Below are 18,637 nucleotides of genomic sequence, written 5' to 3'. Positions count from 1 at the left end.
GAGATCGTATTTTTAACGTTATCCATTTTAATGCTCTTTAACTAAATTAGACTCATTTAAAGTACTTGTTTTGATGTATAAGTGTTAGGTAATTTTTTTTCTAAACGATTTAAAAAAGTCTATAACAATGAAAACGAAACACGTAAAGTTTGAAGCCAAGCCAAGCCGCTCAAGTCAAGTGGCTTTCAGCGCTATTTGCCGGACTCCTTTGGCAGCGGCTGTCGGAATCCGTGGGATTTTCATTAGATGCCCAGTTTTGAGCGTGCCGTCGGCTCCACGTCGTGTTTTTCTGCCATGAATGCGGTTTGAGAAACGCGACGCATTCCCGGCGGCTTTCCCGTGAAGGCCCTGCGACCTAGGGGACCACTCGATTGCTTCTTCACGGTCACCGCCAGCGGTATGTAGCGATTCCTGTGGTCGTTTTTATGATGCTGCCCGTATCCGCACAACGACGCCGCGATTTGCTGTCACTCTCGCTAATCACGGCACTCTGATTGCATGCGAAGGTGTCATAACAGCGCTTTCGCGATTCGGCTTGAACTTCTAGCGGTTGCAGTCGCGTCAGCAGGCTGTTCGCTTTCGCGTTACGCGGAGTTGCGTACTGCCTCTCGGCTTCTCGTGCTACATCGCATGTATTTCCTGGTTATGTCTTTTCAGATAATCCGGCACCATGTCTGCTTCAGCCATTTACATACTGGACCTGAAAGGCAAGGTAGGTAACAGCTTGCATATTGTCAACGGCGTTTCTTCTTCGGTGCCGAGCTTTCGTATTAGACTCTCGCGATCGCCACGGCAGCGCAGGAAGCGCGGCACACGCGGTGCTTCAGCCTTTATCATCGACATCGCGAGCCGACTGCTCTAGTTACTGCCGCGGTGTAGCTGTACGATATGTGATTGACACGGCCGTGGCGTCGAACTTTCGGTGTTTGCAGTGGGCGTGGTCTCGCTGACGTATGCTCGAAGGAGCTACACGCGAGATCGAAACCGAGTTTAGGCGGGCTGGTACAGGGTCAGCTGGCGCCCGTTCGTTGCAAGACTGCAGCTCGGAACCGCGTAGACCGGAAAACGAAAGAAAGTGACTGATTCGTACCGCACTGCTAGCCTGTGTAAGCTTGTTAAGAATAACACTACCGGATGAAACGATTTCTCGGTTAAGAAACATTTGATGATCGCTTGAAGTATTTTACCTTTCGGCAGTGAAGTAGATTGGCTTATGAATTAGTTTCTCCTATCTGTGATAGCCTCGTCAAAATGAAACCTTAATATTATCTTAGGCATTTCTTGCCCATTTTCACATATGTGTCGGAGGCACGCACCTTCTGTGTAGCATAGTTGATCAGAATGTCAAGTTTTTGGAATAACACTGACGAACCGTAAGTTAGAGAACAATTTGCAGCTCGTTCACATACTGTCAGCAAACTTACCGGACAGCATAACATACCTGAAAAATAGTTGGGATCAGTGTTCACAGAAATCTGCATCTGTCTTCACATCTGCCGTGGTGAACTACGAAGCAAGTTGTACTGTTTAACAGGGGGACACAGGTTTGAACCTGAGCTGCAGAAACCACATTTTGATGTGTATGAAATGTAAGCTTTAATGTGCTATAAGCACACAGTGGAAAAAAATCGATGGATCTCTAGCCTGTGTTACGCCTCATAATCATGTTGTGGTTTTGATGCACAAAGTATTTGGAATTAATTATCCATACTTCACGAATACTGTACTCTTGTTGCTGAAAGTGAGGTTGTAGTTGTTGATAACCTACAACTATGGCCCTTCGCTCATGCAGATAAATGTTACAATGCTTGTGTACTAAGCATTTTTGTGCATTTCAAGGAGGTAGTCAACATTATTTCTATTCCTCTTCATCAGATTTTATTATAGCTGACATGATCATTTAGGATGTTGAAGGGTCCCTTGAACGGTTTTTCAAAATAATGAAAACATCACCTACAAGTGGATGAAGTTGTTTTGCACTGCAGTAGTATCAGCATTTGGTATTTTGGTAGGTATAAGCATTTAGAGGCTACTTTCCTTTCAAGCAGCGTCTTTTACTTCTCGGCTTTGCCGAGTGGTTGGCAGTAAGCTACGGCTTTCATGATGCTCTGCCAGCACAGCGTAGATGTTGAAGACTGCCATCCATGTTTGACTTGTTTGTTCTTCCTCCGCCAAGTGTGGTCGCAAAGTGGCTGTTGAGGTTATTCCTTTCATTGCAAATGCCCAGCAGCCAGTCATATCTGTCTCTTGAGCAACGTTTCAAAACAATGCCACATACCAAAACAGGGCAGGTGAAAACTCCGCTTTGCAGTGAACAGCTGTATATAATGATGCACATGCTTTAGTCAGTGTAAGAAATTTAATGCGTCAGCTAGAGTGCTTAAATTGGTCTGCTAATAGTGTTGAGTATGTACATTATCAACTCTGTTTGTTGAAGCTGATTTAGAACCCTTCATTCACTCTTTCGTTTTCATTCAAAGAAACACAGGGGGGGGGGGGGGGTTGAAATAGGTGAACCTCTTTTCTAACACAAGCTTCCATTTGTTTACTAGAAAATACTGTTTGCATTCAGCAGCTGTAACTGCAGACTTAAAATGAAGTATTCATACTTGAATACAGACTTACAATGTTTGTTATATTCAACATTTAAATCTGTTTCATTGCAGATGCCTGTATTATACCATGATGTGATACACCATTTTTTTTTTACACTTAAGGCAACTCATCTAGCTTATTGTTTCGTATGCTACATTTGAAGGCGTTTGGCGTATAGGGCAGACGCTTTGTAACAAAAACACAAGCTTGAGCTGGTAGGTTTGTATGTCATGTCACAAATAAGGAACAACACAAAAGAGAACGACTCAGAAGAAAGCAAATAATGGCAACTTCTTTCTTTTCCTATTCCTCGTTTTTTTTTTTTTTTTGCACTGTACTCCATAAGTAAACACTTTCTTTGCCTGTTGTCCTGCACCTTTCTGGGCAGGTTATTCTCTTGCCAACCCTGGGCATGTTCAACCATCATTACATTCTCTATATTTGGCGTCAGACTACGGTTTTCCAGAACAGCAGTTGGCTACTTTTCCTATTAGGCCAGAAATGCTAGCATATATGCACAGAATAGCAATTTTCCCAATGCTTGTCTATTGCATGCTGCTGCTTTGAGATAGACGGCACATGTGTAATGGAATGTTTCACATCTTTAGGGATCAGCTTTATTTAAACAAGTTCAGTTCAACATATTCGAGACCGATTCCTTGTAATAGAACAAGTTGAGCTACCTTTTTTCATCAAAGTGGCATAAATCTGTCCTCCTGCTCTCACACACACACACAATTATTTCACCACTATTCGATGCACGATTGCACTTAAGATGTTGGCCGAATCATAACACTTTTCAGGACCCAAAATGATGCTGAACAGCAACTTTAAAGCGCTGTATATAACATAGTTTTTAGGCACTTCGTTATCTATTTACCATCAATGTTAAGCAACTAATTCAGCATGCCAACTGTTTGCTGTAAATAATAATAATTTACACTGTTCATGGTAGTTACGCAATCATGTTTTCATCTGCCACCTTTCATATAATTTCACCTTTGTTTGTTACTTTATTGCAGTGAATCCTACAAATTTATATTGTGCTTGTTGTTGTGAATCCAATTGACCGCAGCGGGTGTGAACTTCTGATTGTCTTGGCTAACAACGACCACTTTCGTCGGGCTGTTGCCTGTGCAGGTGCTGATATCGCGCAACTACCGTGGAGACATAGATATGACATGCATCGACAAGTTCATGACCCTGCTCATGGAGAAGGAGGAGGAAGGATGTGTGACGCCCATCCTTCGGCACTCGGACATTGCCTTCATGTACATCAAGCACAACAACCTCTACCGTATCCTTTATTGACGCACGCCACCCCTGAGGTTCATATTGTTCGTGAATTGAAGTTGGAGGCAGGCATGCAAATAAACGAACAAAATAGACAGAACGAGATTAATCCCGTCTGACTGAACTGATGAGTGTTAGTTTGGTGTGGGACATAGAACACATTCAGCAGAGGACGAGCGCTAAATTTTATTGCTAAATCGCGGGGGGCCATTTCTCGATTTCCTGTATCAAATGTGGGCTTTTGCATGAAATTCTCGTAAAGTACATTGGTCCAATCTGTTTGATCTGTACATCCCACCTGCAGCATCTCTCAGTTTTGCACTGTAAATATATATTTTTTTATTTTGGGCATACACAATTACAGGGTTTGCCCGTCAGGTAAGGCAGAATGAGGACTTAAGCCTCCTGACAAGTCCTCACCATACTGGGGCAGCAGAAGCTACAGATCTAGAAACAACAAATCATCTTGGTAACATAATAAATAAACAGGAACATAATCATTATTATAGCAAGCATGTAATCACCAGCTACAATAATATAAGTAATGACAGCAATAACATGATGTACTAATGCAATCACAGTATAAAGAAGTGTAAGTGCAAGAAAAGCAATAATTCACGAGAGAATTAATTAGTTATAGTAGCAGCAATACTATATTCAATATTGCAACACAATCGAGTAATTTTTACGGTGCATCTTTTAACAAATTTCTACAAGATATCTGCGTCCGGAGCAAGACAAATATTTATTAATAATTGTTTGAATTCTCGAATATTTGAACATGTATTCATGTTCCAGCAACTGTGGCTGTTAATTCAGCTGGGAAATAATTCATATTGAGCGCGAACAGCAGGAGAGGCAAACCGAATGCAAGTAGCGCTTGTGTGCGCCGTTTCCGTCTGTGTGCTGACTCCCAGGCTGTTCATGTTATAGCAACAAAATAGGGTGCCTTACCGCCCTGACAGCTTCTCTGGTGCACTAGTGTGAAATGTTGTCAATTAAATAATTGCTTTAATTTTTAATAGCACTGCCTGTATACTCGCAAGTATACAGGCAGTGCTATTTAATATTAAGTTAGACAAGAGTTATTTTCTGACGACTTGCTTCAGTTTCAGTTTTATTAGGTACATAGGCATCATGTACGTAACACTTGTATACAGATGAGAACCCGAGAGTATAAATACTGAAAACGGGACCCTCAGGTAAAACCACGACAAAAGTGAAAAAAATTGGCAGAAGATTAGCAGGTGGCAATAACAATCTCATACAAGACAAAACAAGCAGCAACATGCTAGAATAGTTCAAATAAAAATTAAATAATACAATGAAACGAAAAACGCATTGCAATATATAGTGTAAAAAGCAATGCAATGCAAAGTCAAATAAGACACACAGAAATAATAGGAAATAAAGTAGGAAATGTGCACAAAATAAATGAAAAGAAAAAGAAAAAAATGTCAATTTTCACATAGAAAACTGATATAAACACATAAAACAAACGAGGACAAGTGGGAAAAAAATCGTATACCATAACTAAGGTGAGCAATGAGAAGTTAAAAGGAAAGATTTTATTGATGTTCTGAAAAGTGAAAATGAGAGCAAAAATTTGTGTTCAACCGGCAAACTACTCCAAACATGAATGGTAGAGAATATAGATGTTTTCTTACCATAGTTAGTGTGAATGCAAGTGTTGTCTAGCATTGTGTTACTGTTAAAGAACAGACTTGGACAACTAAGCAAAGCATGGAACAAATAAAATCTTTCATAATTATTTCAGTAAAAAAAATCATAACAGTAGTTATCTTTATTTTCACTGGAAGATGTCTGGTTTAGCAAGGGATAGGGAAGTGCTTTTGAAAGCATTCAGTGGTTTTGTTGTGTTCTTAGCTGCATACAGTGCAAGAAATGCTTGTAAATGGTTCTTCCATCGTTTCTCTCTGATAACTCCTGAAACACTGTCTGAGTGAAGCAGATAACAGTCAGTGAGAGCCCTTATGGTAGGATTAGTCAGGCATAGTGAGCAAGTCCCTTTTTTTGTAGCATAAGCTACACTGGGCAAAATGGAGCAGTTTTGCATGGCTTATCGAGAGCCCAGCTGCGCATCCACGAGGAGCAGTGACATCTCACGGCGCGCAACTGGCACGCCGGAGAAGGCCTGGAAGCTCCTGGAGAAACGTGTGTTGCTAGAGGGCTAGCGCGTGACTCGCACGAGCTCACTTGCCATTCGTTCATTCGACTGTCCGTAGCTCACGTAATGTAAATCCTGGCATGGCTGAGCTAAGCCTCTGCTAATTTTTGTTGCATAATTTCAACTCGTTACCACTAATTAGCTGGTGTCAGTTAATTTTATGGTGTGAGTTATTGCACAATGGAGATTTGTGGTCAGAGTGAAGAGTGTCATGATTTAGGAGTTTTCCGGGTATCTAGCATTGGATAAATTGACGACAGGACGAAGCAACCCAGATGGTATTTTCTGGAGGGGCCTTGGCCCTGTAATGAGCCTAAGAGAAAATATTTGATGATAGTGGTGTTCTTTTAGTTTTTCGATATTGCTTTGCACAAGGGGTTTGTAGGCAGGAGTACTACTATATTGTTTCTCTTTTGATATGTTGCACAACGGTTTTTGGATGCTTTGGTTTTGCATAAACTTCCAACCAAGAAAACCGATTCTGCTTCTATCTAGCCATTGTAGTCACCTTGAGAAATATAAATGTTTTTGTTTGGTATCTCTAAGCTTTATGATACGGAGTAACAAGTGCCAGCAGGAAGCGTGGCTGCCGCCAGTTATCTAACATGCGCAATAGGATACTGTGTAGCATATTTTGTTAAGACAGCGAAGTTCTTGGTCCTGTGAAAGCTGCAGGCTTGCAAATGTCTAGTGAATTCGTCTCAGGCAGGTAATGTATCAGGCATCGTGAAATGTTGGATGGTATGTGTACTTGTGGCACGTATGGCCCATTTACTTTCCATAAAACATGTCTAGATGCTTGTGAGATCCCATGAAATCCCTGAATTCTTGTTTGAAGGTGCCCTACATCTAAAAAACTATGTGTGTAACCCTTGACTTGCTGCCTTTTCAGTGGTAGCGACTTCAAAGAAGAACGCCAACGTTGCTCTCATATTCGCATTCCTTCATAAGATAGTTACTGTAAGTGAAAATTCCTTATTAATTCACTTATTCCTTTACTACTTATGCAAAGAGTGCAGTTACAACATGTCAACTTCTGCATGCTGTAAGACTGAAATTTCTTAAACGCCAGAGCTGTTTAAACTTACCATCAATCCGTGCAGAGTGAACAGAAAACTATCATCATCATAAATCGCCAAAACTGAAAAATTTAGAGAGATGGGTTGACCCCCCCCAACTTTTTCTGGCTACACCAGTGTCTAACTTAAACTTTTGACATACATGATGCGTGCAGGTGTTCAGCGAGTACTTCAAGGAGCTGGAGGAAGAGAGCATCCGGGACAACTTTGTCATCATCTACGAGCTGCTGGACGAGCTGATGGACTTTGGCTACCCGCAGACCACGGACGGCAAAATCCTGCAGGAGTTCATCACCCAGGAGAGCCACAAGATGGAGCTGCAGCCGCGGCTCCCAATGGCCGTCACCAACGCGGTTTCCTGGCGGTCCGAGGGCGTCCGCTACCGCAAGAACGAGGTTTTCCTCGACGTCATTGAGTCGGTCAACCTGCTCGCCAACGCCGGCGGCAGTGTGCTGCGCAGCGAGATTGTGGGCTGTATCAAGATGCGCGTCTACCTCTCGGGCATGCCGGAGCTTCGACTGGGTCTCAACGATAAGGTCCTCTTTGAGAGCACTGGCCGTGAGTTTCAAAAGCCAATACACCTTCTTCTGAAACTGTGGGTGATTTCTCAAAAGAAGGTTTGTCCTTGTCATCATTATTAGCTTATTTTGTGTTTACTGCCGAAGGAAGGCCGCATCCAATAATCCCACGTATGCCCTATCTTGCATGACCTGATTCTATTTTACCGCTGCAAACTTCAATACGTGTTTTCTCCTTTTATCTAACCCGCTGCCATTCTTCGCTCTTGCCCATTCCTCAGTATCAGTTTCATTGTTCAGGCCAACAACCGCTTGTAGTTCTTATGCATTACTTGGCTAATTCATGTGGATTGTTCTCGCTTGGCCGCAGCTAGAAAATACCTGTTACCTCTGTCTTTTTGCTGGCGATTCTGCTGTCGTTCAGTCTCTTAGGTTGTTCCATAGTTTTCTTGGTAACCTCCATGTTTAAGTTCCGTTAGTTCGAATGGTTGTTGTTTGAGAGGGCTTGCCATATGTGATCCAGCCCATCTTTATTCGCTGTCCCATTTCTTCAGGCTGTAATAAAGCATCAGAGCAGCATCTGTGTATCCTGTCACTGGAGGCATGTAAAATATGAAAGCCTTAACCTCCTCATCAGACACTTGCCTTGAAAAGTGTAGCATGGGGTACAAAAACTCACATGACCTCAATAAAAATTTCATTATAAAAATGAAGATTTGAACCGGAATCAAACTCGGGTTTTACGCATGGCAGTCAAGTGTTCTACAGCACAGCCACGAGAACGCTTGAAACCACTTTAGAATTAGAGAAAGATCTAATACAGGCGTAGTGTCGGGCACGAAGTCGCATTAGCAGATGAATTACAGTCGAACTTTTTTATAAGAGACACTGATGTAAGAGACAAATGGGTATAAAAGACACCAGTGTGCCAACAGTAAAATACGGGTTGATGAGACAATGTATACGTTGTACCCTGCTTATAAAAGACACCTCATATAAGAGTCAAGAATCTCTGCCCGGAGCATGCCTGTTGTAAAAGGGTTTAACTGTATTGTGTTGCACAAGTGTAAAATTGTAACGGGCATTGCACCATGTTAACTGCGTTATGAATGGGTGGCTGAAAGGTAGCATCTCATTTCTAAGAGCTGAGCTGTAATTCATCATCATGATCAGCCTGCAGCATTAATAAAAACGCTGGCCATGAAAGTGTACTCATGCTCCAATCATCATGGATTTCGCTTTGAATTGTCTTAGGCACACTCATGAGGGTCCATGTGAGTTTTTGTATGTTTTGGTCTTCTCTTTCACTGTTTCACTGTACCTGCACATGAATGGCGAGCCGGAGACATCCTCTTTTTGTCCTCTTTGTGGGCAACGCTATGTGTCCATAAAATAAAATGATCATAAAATGATTAGTTTTTATGCTCCCTACAGTACCGTACAGTATGCTGGATCTATGACATGAAAAACTGTGAAGATTTTTTTGTTCCCCTGTTCGTGTCAGATGATATGTTTGGTTCTGTGGCAAAGTTTGTGCATGAAAGGCTTAATGACTAGAAATACTATTTTTTGGGGATAATGATCCATTATTGGCTCTTTTTTAATGAACTGATGTGTTTAAAGATATTTTTAAGAACAATAACAATTGCTGTAAGGCTTGTTTAGAAAGGAAAGGTATTTTGTTGACTACTATAAATCACCAACTTTATTCATTGGACTACACAGGAAGTATGAAAAAATACTTTCTGCTACTCCACTAACGCTGTACAAAATATGGCTGCCTTCCATCAATATATAGTGGCACTCCATACATGATACTTCTCGTAAAGCTATCTCATTTCGTGTCCAATAAACCCTTGTTCTTTAGCCAGCGTTCTTTTTACACTCGTTTTATTGCAAGTGGCAAGCACAAAAGTGTGTCAGAAATTGTTTGCTGTCATCTAATTACAAACCAGGAACCTGAACGCCATTGGAACCTGAACTTGGCAACGTTTAATGCTAGAACCTTATCTAGTGAGGGAAGTCTAGCTGTACTATTCGAGGAGCTAGAGGGTGTTAAATGGGATATAATAGGGCTCAGTGAGGTTAGGAGGACAGATGAGGCCTATACGGTGCTACAGAATGGGCACGTCCTTTGCTACAGGGGCTTGGCAGACAGAAGAGAACTGGGAGTGGGGTTCCTTATTCACAGAAACATAGCTGGCAACATAGAGGAATACTATAGCATTAATGAAAGGGTGGTAGGTATCGTAATTAAACTAAATAAAAGATACAAGATGAAGGTAGTACAGGCTTACGCGCCTACATCCAGCCATGATGACGCTTCAGTTGAAAGCTTCTATGAAGACGTGGAATTGGCAATGAGTAAGGTAAAAACACAGTATACTATAGTAATGGGCGACTTTAATGCAAAAGTAGGGAAGAAGCAGGCTGGAGACCAGGCAGTAGGAGATTATGGCCTCGGTACTAGAAACGCCAGAGGAGAGCTACTAGTAGAATTCGCAGAACGCAATAATTTACGGATTTTGAATACCTTCTACCGAAAACGAGAAAACCGCAAGTGGACATGGAGGAGCCCTAATGGCGAAAATAAGAACGAAATAGACTTTATAATGAGTGCACACCCTACAATCGTGCAGGATGTGGAAGTGATTGGCAAGGTACGATGCAGTGACCATAGAATAGTACGGTCTCGAATTCGCCTAGACTTGAAGAAGGAACGACAGAAACTGATACGCAAGAAGCCAATCAATCAGCTAGCACTGAGAGGGAAAGTACAGGAATTCAGAGTGTCGCTGCAGAACAGGTACTCGGCTCTTAGTGAGGAAACCAACCTTAGCGTCGATACAATGAATGATAATCTGACGAGTATCATTACGGAGTGTGCAGTGGAAGTTGGAGGCAGGGTAGTTAGACAGGACACTGGCAAGCTTTCCCAGGAAACGAAGAACCTAATTAAGAAGCGTCAAATCATGAAAGTGTCAAGTACAACACACAAAATAGAACTGGCAGAGCTTTCGAAGTTGATTAATAGACGTAAGGTATGCGATGTAAGAAGGTATAACATGGAGAGAATTGAACACGCTCTGAAAAACGGAGGAAGTGTCAAAGCATTGAAGAGGAAACTTGGGATAGGCAAAAGTCGGATGTATGCACTAAGGGACAAAGAAGGCAAAATAACTACCAATATGGATAGGATAGTTAAAATAGCAGAGGAGTTTTACAGAGATCAGTACAGTAGCCGTGACTACCACGACCTTAATACTATAAGAAATAGCAGTAACCCAGATTACACCCCACCAGTAATGATAGAAGAAGTCAGGAAAGCTTTGGAGAGCATGCAAAGGGGCAAAGCTGCTGGTGAGGATCAGGTAACATCAGATCTGCTGAAAGATGGAGGACAGATTGTGTTAGAAAAACTAGCCACCCTGTTTACGAGGTGTCTCCTGACGGGAAGAGTACCAGAGTCTTGGAAGAACGCTAACATCATCTTAATACATAAGAAAGGAGATGACAAGGACTTGAAGAATTACAGGCCGATCAGCTTGCTCTCTGTAGTATACAAGCTATTTACAAAGGTAATTGCTAACAGAGTAAAGAAAACATTAGAATTCAATCAACCAAAAGAACAAGCAGGATTTCGAACAGACTACTCAACAATTGACCACATTCATACTATCAATCAGGTAATAGAGAAATGCTCAGAGTATAACCAACCCCTATACATAGCCTTCATAGATTACGAGAAGGCGTTTGATTCAGTAGAAATATCAGCCGTCATGCAAACACTGCGGAATCAGGGCGTAGATGAAGTATATATAAACATTCTGGAAGAAATCTACAGGGGATCAACTGCTACCATAGTGCTTCATAAAGAAAGCAACAGAATACCAATCAAGAAGGGTGTAAGGCAGGGGGACACAATTTCCCCAATGCTATTTACCGCGTGCTTACAGGAGGTTTTCAGAAGCCTAGAATGGGAACAGTTAGGGATAAGAGTCAATGGAGAATACCTTAGTAACCTGCGCTTCGCCGATGACATTGCATTGCTGAGTAACTCGGGGGACGAATTGCAACTCATGATTACGGAGTTAGACAAGGAGAGCAGAAAGGTGGGTCTTAAAATTAATCTGCAGAAAACGAAAGTAATGTACAACAACCTCGGCAAGGAGCAGCGCTTCGAGATAGGTAATAGTGCACTTGAAGTTGTAAAAGACTATGTCTACTTAGGGCAGGTAATAACCGCAGAGCCGAACCACGAGATTGAAGTAACTAGAAGAATAAGAATGGGGTGGAGCACATTTGGCAAGCACTCTCAAATTATGACAGGTAGTTTGCCACTATCCCTCAAGAGGAAGGTATATAACAGCTGTATCTTGCCGGTACTTAGCTACAGAGCAGAAACCTGGAGACTTACAAAGAGGGTTCAGCTTAAATTGAGGACGACGCAGCGAGCAATGGAAAGAAAAATGGTAGGTGTAACCTTAAGAGACAAGAAGAGAGCAGAGTGGATTAGGGAACAAACGGGGGTTAAGGATATCATAGCTGAAATCAAGAAGAAGAAATGGACATGGGCAGGGCATGTAGCGCGTAGACAGGATAACCGCTGGTCATTAAGGGCAACTGACTGGATTCCCAGAGAAGGGAAGCGGGTTAGGGGGAGACAGAAGGTTAGGTGGGCAGATGAGATTAAGAAGTTTGCGGGTATAAATTGGCAGCAGCAAGCACAGGACCGGGTTAACTGGCGGAACATGGGAGAGGCCTTTGTCCTGCAGTGGACGTAGTCAGGCTGATGATGATGATGATGATGATGATGAATTACAAACACTTGAATGAGAGCGCAGACACAACAAAGGCTGCTGGCAGCTATCTCATCACAAGGAAAATGCCCCTTAGCAGCTTCCATTTCTAATGCAACAATGTACCCATGATATAATAACTTTGTTCTAAGTCGAAAAGTAGGAATCACTCGTGGAAAGCTACAGTCGCCAACTGCCCCTAAGGCAATGGCTCTAAAACGGGGCTCTATGGAACCTGGACTGCACGAAGGGATTTTCGGGGGTCCACGAAACCCATCTTGAAAGAAAGAGGGAGAAGACTACATCATCATCATCATATTTTATTTCCTTAAAGACCCCACAAGGGGGTATTACATAAGGGGTGGATGTACAGGATATAAAAAACATTTGCCACATAAGGGGTTGGTATACAGGATATAAAACTTTTGCTACATTCAAAGTATAAAATATTGCTACATAGGTGTGGGTATATACATTGCCATAAAGTTTCACTGACAGAGATGAGTTGTTACATTTTTAGCGAAAGTTGATGGGCAGGTGATTGTGACGACGTGGTTTGGGAGGCCGTTCCAGTCCATCACAGCACGCGGAAAGAAGGATGCGGAGAAGGTAGCAGTCCTAGTGCGGTAACGGGAGACTTGGAGGGGGTGGCTGGTGCGGTGCGAAGTGTACGTCGGAGGAATGACGTATGGAGGATGGTTGAGGGGCGAATGAAACAGCTTATGAAACAGGGAAAGGGTGGCTATGCGGCGTCGAAGGGCAAGTGGCTGCAATCCAGATTGGGCTTTTAAGGATGAAACACTGATGTCATAAGAATATGACGAATGTATGAATCGGACTGAGCGATTTTGAATTGATTCAAGGTCATTGATTAGGTAAATTTGAGGTGGATTCTATATAACAGAGGCGTATTCCAGTTTTGGCCTGATGAGGGATGTGTATGCGAGAAGTTTTACGTGTTGAGGTGCGCAACGCAGATGACGTTTCACGAATTTCAATATTTTGTTTGCAGATGAGATAATGTTTGTGACATGCGCATTCCAAGTTAGATCGGCGGACAGTGTGACACCTAGATATTTGAAACACTGTACTATTTCTAGAGGGGCGTTAGTGATTTGGTATGGGAATAGGAAAGGATTTTTGCGGCGAGTGAATGAGACAACCTTACACTTGTTGGGGTTAAGTTTGAGAAGCGAATTGTCACACCATTCTTGAATGTTGTTCAGATCGTGTTGTAGGGTTAGTTGATCGGAAGCATCAGTTATTGTATGGTAGATCACGCAATTGTCGGCGAACATGTGGATTTTGTAAGACACAGTTAGTGGTAGGTCATTAATGTAGATTAGAAATAGCAAGGGGCCAAGGACGCACCCTTGCGGTACTCCTGACGTTACTTCGAGAGGTTCAGAGGATTCATTATTTACGTGCACGAATTGTGAACGATTAGCTAAAAAAGATTTAATCCATCTTAACACGTTAGGGTCAAGATTTAGCCCGGATAACTTCTGTATTAGTTTGTTGTGTGGAACTGTATCAAATGCTTTTGCGTAGTCAAGGAAAATGGCGTCAGTCTGAAAGTTGGTGTCAAGATTTGTTTGTACGTCGTGAAGAAAGAGTGCTAATTGTGTTTCACAGGAAAGTCCCTTGCAGAAGCCATGCTGACAGGTGTGAAAGAAACTATTGGAATCGAGGAAGTTGATAACATGAGAATATATGACATGTTCCATGATTTTGCATGGGATGCTTGTTAATGAAATGGGACGATAATTGAGTGGGGAGTTGCTGTCGCCTGCTTTGTAGACTGGAACGACCTTACCAATTTTCCAGTCATTCGGAAGGTCGCCGGTGCTGAGTGACTGTGAGAATATGAGGTGCAAGTATGGTACAATTGTATCGGTAATGTTCTTTAACAGTTTAGAATTAATTTCGTCAATGCCACATGGCGAGGAAAGTTTAATGTTTTTTATTAGGGAAGAAATGCCGTCTGCGGAAAGTGCTAGCGCAGGCATGCTGGAACCTATCAGGGTGGTTGTGGGAATGGAAGGCATACTAGGTTCTCTGGTGAACACCGACGAGAATGCAATGTTAAAAATATGAGCACACTCGGCATTTGTGGTCACTTCACCGGATTCGTTAGTAAGGGAGATAGTGCGAGATGGTTTTGGATTGACGGTCTGCCAAAATTTTTTTACGTTATCACTTAGCATGTTGGGTAGGTTCGTGTTAAAAAATGCGTGCTTGGCGTTGCGAATTGCTGTAAGATAGTCATTTTCGGCGGAGTAGTATTTATCCTATGCGCATGGCGTTCCTTTAGATTTTGCCTGGCGGAAAAGGCGTTTTTTCTTGTTGCTAAGTCGGTTTAATGTTTTAGTATACCAGGGCTTTTGTTGCGTGGCACGAAATGTGGTCTTCGGAATAAACTTATTTTTTAGTTCAATAAGTTTTTGTTTAAGAACTATCCAATTTTCATTGACTGATCGGCTACGGAAGTTGGCTACAAAATCTGGGAAGAAGCTACTGAGTTCGTTGTTAATTTCTTGATAGTTACCTTTATCATATAAACATATTGTTTTGTTTAGCATTTCACGGCGCTCTGGGGAAAATGCGAAATCTGCATGGATAACTTTATGGTCGCTAATTTCATCGAGATAGGTAATCGACGATAAGCTAGAAGGATGGGCGGTTAGAATGAGATCAAGGATGTTTGCGGAATTGGCGGCAACACGTGTTGGCTCTGAAACAAGTTGTGGTAAGTTAAAGTTGAAACAAGCATCTAGAAATTCTCTCGTGTCTTTCTGGTTTCCTTGTGCGGTTGTTCCGGTTTGCCAGTTAATATTAAGAAGGTTAAAGTCACCAAACAGCAAAATATGGGCATTCGGGTGGGCTTTGGTGAGCGCATTTAGTATATCGTTAAATTTGTTTGCGGAGTCTGGATTTGCATTCGGTGGTCTATAGCAGACACCAAGCAGTATTGTGTGGGGTGAAGCCCGGCAATGTAGCCGTAAGATTTCTATGTCAGATGCTATGTTGATTACGGAACATGATAATTCCGGGCCGACGGCGATCAGTACGCCTCCTCCGCGAGTGCATTCGCGATCTTTTTGGTATAAGTGAAAGTTAGGAAGATCTGCAGGAACTTCAGTGTATGTCACGTCATCGGTAAGCCTCGTTTCTGTTAATACAACAAGATTGGCATTGGATGACGTCACAAGGCTAGATACTTTTTCTCGTTTCGGTAGAAAGCTGCGTATGTTAGTAAAGATTACAGATAAGGAAAGATTGTTTTGTGCTAGATTTCGGGGGCGGTTCGTTACTTTCTTCGTTCGAGGGATTTGCTATGCGATTTCTTTTACAGTTTGTGAAGCATTGTCGAAAATGTAACGTTTTGAGCCCATATAAAAGGTTTTATAACGTATCTGAAACTTTGCTGATTTTGCTTTCGCGAAATTAACTAAGTGTCTGCGAGCGGTTCGGACAGACTGGGAGAAGTCTTCGCCGATGCTGAAGTCGGTTTCTCTCAGCATGGGTGCATTTGTAAGTACGGCCTCTTTGGTTTTATGGAAGGTGAACTTTGCTATAATAGGGCGGTTGCGATTAGTGGCATGGCGTCCGAGGCGATGTGCGTGATCTATTTCTTTTGGGTCGATGACTACTTGGAGGTGTTCACGGCAGTGTCTGATAATAAGCCCTTCTGCTTCTGCATTTGTTTCGGCTGGGTTAGGATCGGGAAGGTTGTAGAATATTAAGTTATTACGTCGTGAGCGGTTTTCTGCGTCGTCTAATTTAGCCTCCAGTTTGGAGACCAAATGGTTCGTTTCAGTTGCGTCCGTACGAATCACTTCAAGATCTGCATGTAGAGGTGACAGGTTCTGGTATTGGTTTTCTACTTCAGTCATGCGTTTACTTAGGTCAGTTACGGTTTGGTTGGTTGTCGATAGCTGGTTTTTAAGTTCTTGCACCTCAGTGAGAAGTGTAGCTTGCCCAGCGGAAATTTTTTGTAGTTCGGTGAGGATTTCTTGCATTTCTGGGCCAGGACTAGTCTCGACATCACCGGACAATAATAACAGTAGAGAGGAGGTGGTATGGGCGCACTCAAGGATGATTTCACAAAGGCACTGTGGGCTCGGCAGCTGCACCAAGTAGTAGTTACTTGTCTTTTTAGCAAATAGGCTATTGTACCCACTAACCTGCATGACCAGGGCGAAGCGGTAAGTGTGCTGCGACGTGGCACAGCTGCCTAGCCCATGAAGTGCTGCCGACGGGCGTTGCTCTTTTATAGCTGGGGGAGCGATGATGTTGGCTGCGATGGTGCTGTCCAGGTTGAAGTGAGGGTTGGGGGTCCGGTAGTGTTGTTGCCAGCAGTGGTGCAGCCGCGATGATTGCGTATTGGCGAGCACCTGCCTCGCTTTCGCAAGGTGGCAGCGTTCCATTCCAAGAAAAATCCAACGAAGGATTCACCAGGGCGGGAGGCAGTACGTGCAGGACCATTGCCAGGGATACCTGCATGACCAGGGCGAAGCGGTAAGTGTGCTGCGACGTGGCACAGCTGCCTAGCCCACCTGGCACAGCTGCCTAGCCCACACTAGTTGTGTTAAAGGGAAACAGTGAAACTGGTCAATCTTAGGGGCTTAACGTGGCCTGCTTGGATGATTCTATATCGTCTCTTCGATTAGACGAAGTAGAGTCAAGCCACAGCCCATCGCAGATCATGCAAGCACGTCCAAACTCCGGCGCCGGAACTAGCTTGCAAAGCTGGCTGTGCGCCTGATTTACTTGTCATGATTTACATTTCATGGTCCTGCTGCTTTTGCACTGGTTTACATTTCATGGTCCTGCTGCTTTTGCACTGGTTTTGTTCTCATGAAATGTTGCAAAACTGGTATGGTATGACATGATAGCACGGTGAACACAAGCGACAAACCCTAAAATAAAAATCATGACATGCGTGTCATGTAACATGACTAGATGCCTCAATCATGATGCGCTCGCGGCCATTTCCATAACTTCACATGTGCCAAATTCGGTATTACATGATGCGAACGGACGACATAGGTTAATGACACATCGAAACATGATATTCATTACATGCGTGTCATGTAACAACATGACTACACGCCACACTCATTATGGGCTAGGGGCTGTTTTGCTAGCTTCACATATGCCAAATTTGGTACTAGTGACATCAGTGGATGACCAAGATATGTAACTGGTGCAAGCATGATAATCATGAGATGCATGTCATGTAAGAACATGACTACATGCCACAGTCAAGGCGCCAATACATTTCATTGTGACCCAGCGCACGTGCGCTCCGGGGTTCGTTTTGTCGCGTCACGCCGGCGTTGCCACGCCAGGCGCCGGTCCTGCCATATACTCGCAGGTGCACGCCCCACTGTGTTGCTTTGATGCATGCGCATTTCAGTGCGTCTGGCGTCCCTTCGTCATGAAAAGAGGCAGACGCAGTGCTGTCTGGCTAATGCATTGGTGCGAAATGCAGCATGTTGCATTTCGTGCCTGTTGCCGTCGGGTCACGTCGACGTATGCTGCTCACGTCTGGCGTCAGACTATAGAGTGCTTGCGTTTTGCTCACATAGCGTCGCTGTGCCCAGCATGCGTGTGTGTCAACGTTACGTTGGAGTATATTGGGCCCCTCATGATGCGCTCGCGGCAGTTTCGCTAGCTCCACATATACCAAATTTGGTGTTACGTGACATCAATGGTTGACGAAGTAGCTTGACATATACTAAATTTGGTATCACGAGACGTAAATAAACATCCAAACATGATAATCATGACACGGAAGTCATGTACGGCACAATTTACCTCCACCTCGTAACGTTGTGCTGATATTAAAGTGACATATCAACTTTCCTCATTTGTGCTTCGCATATCATCGATTCTCACTGTACGTGGGATCTGCCATTTTTTTTTTCAGTAATTTGTAGCTTTGCCCCTGGTAATGCAAAAATTCAATCATAAGTGCTCCAATGCATCTTATAATTAATGCCAGCATTGTTTATTCAGAACGATTTCGCGTTAGTTCCAAGTGCCTACCTAAGTACCGAAGTGCCTATCTAAGGGCAGCGCTTGGGACTTTCTACGCTCAAGCTTCAGCGACGCTGAAAATGCTCTTTTAAAATAGGGGGACCTGAGGGCAGTGAAGAA

The 18,637-nt window shown here is 43.1% G+C and overlaps 1 protein-coding gene across 1 annotated transcript in view; it reads left to right on the top strand.

Annotated features, from left to right (window-relative positions):
- The first annotated feature begins 210 nt into the window (after positions 1-210).
- The window catches only part of LOC119180666 (adaptor protein complex 1, mu subunit), a 31,157-nt gene continuing 12,730 nt past the window's right edge, over positions 211-18,637 (top strand). The window contains exons 1-5 of the mRNA XM_037431785.2: positions 211-397; positions 658-712; positions 3,736-3,892; positions 6,969-7,036; positions 7,311-7,713. Of these exons, the coding sequence (XP_037287682.1) occupies positions 671-712; positions 3,736-3,892; positions 6,969-7,036; positions 7,311-7,713 (670 nt within the window). The 5' untranslated portion in view covers positions 211-397; positions 658-670. The remainder of the gene's footprint in view (positions 398-657; positions 713-3,735; positions 3,893-6,968; positions 7,037-7,310; positions 7,714-18,637) is intronic.

This window comes from Rhipicephalus microplus, unplaced genomic scaffold (genome assembly GCF_043290135.1).
Source record: "Rhipicephalus microplus isolate Deutch F79 unplaced genomic scaffold, USDA_Rmic scaffold_24, whole genome shotgun sequence".
NCBI classification, from domain to species: Eukaryota; Metazoa; Arthropoda; class Arachnida; order Ixodida; family Ixodidae; genus Rhipicephalus; species Rhipicephalus microplus.
This window is presented reverse-complemented; position numbering and strand designations above follow the sequence as displayed.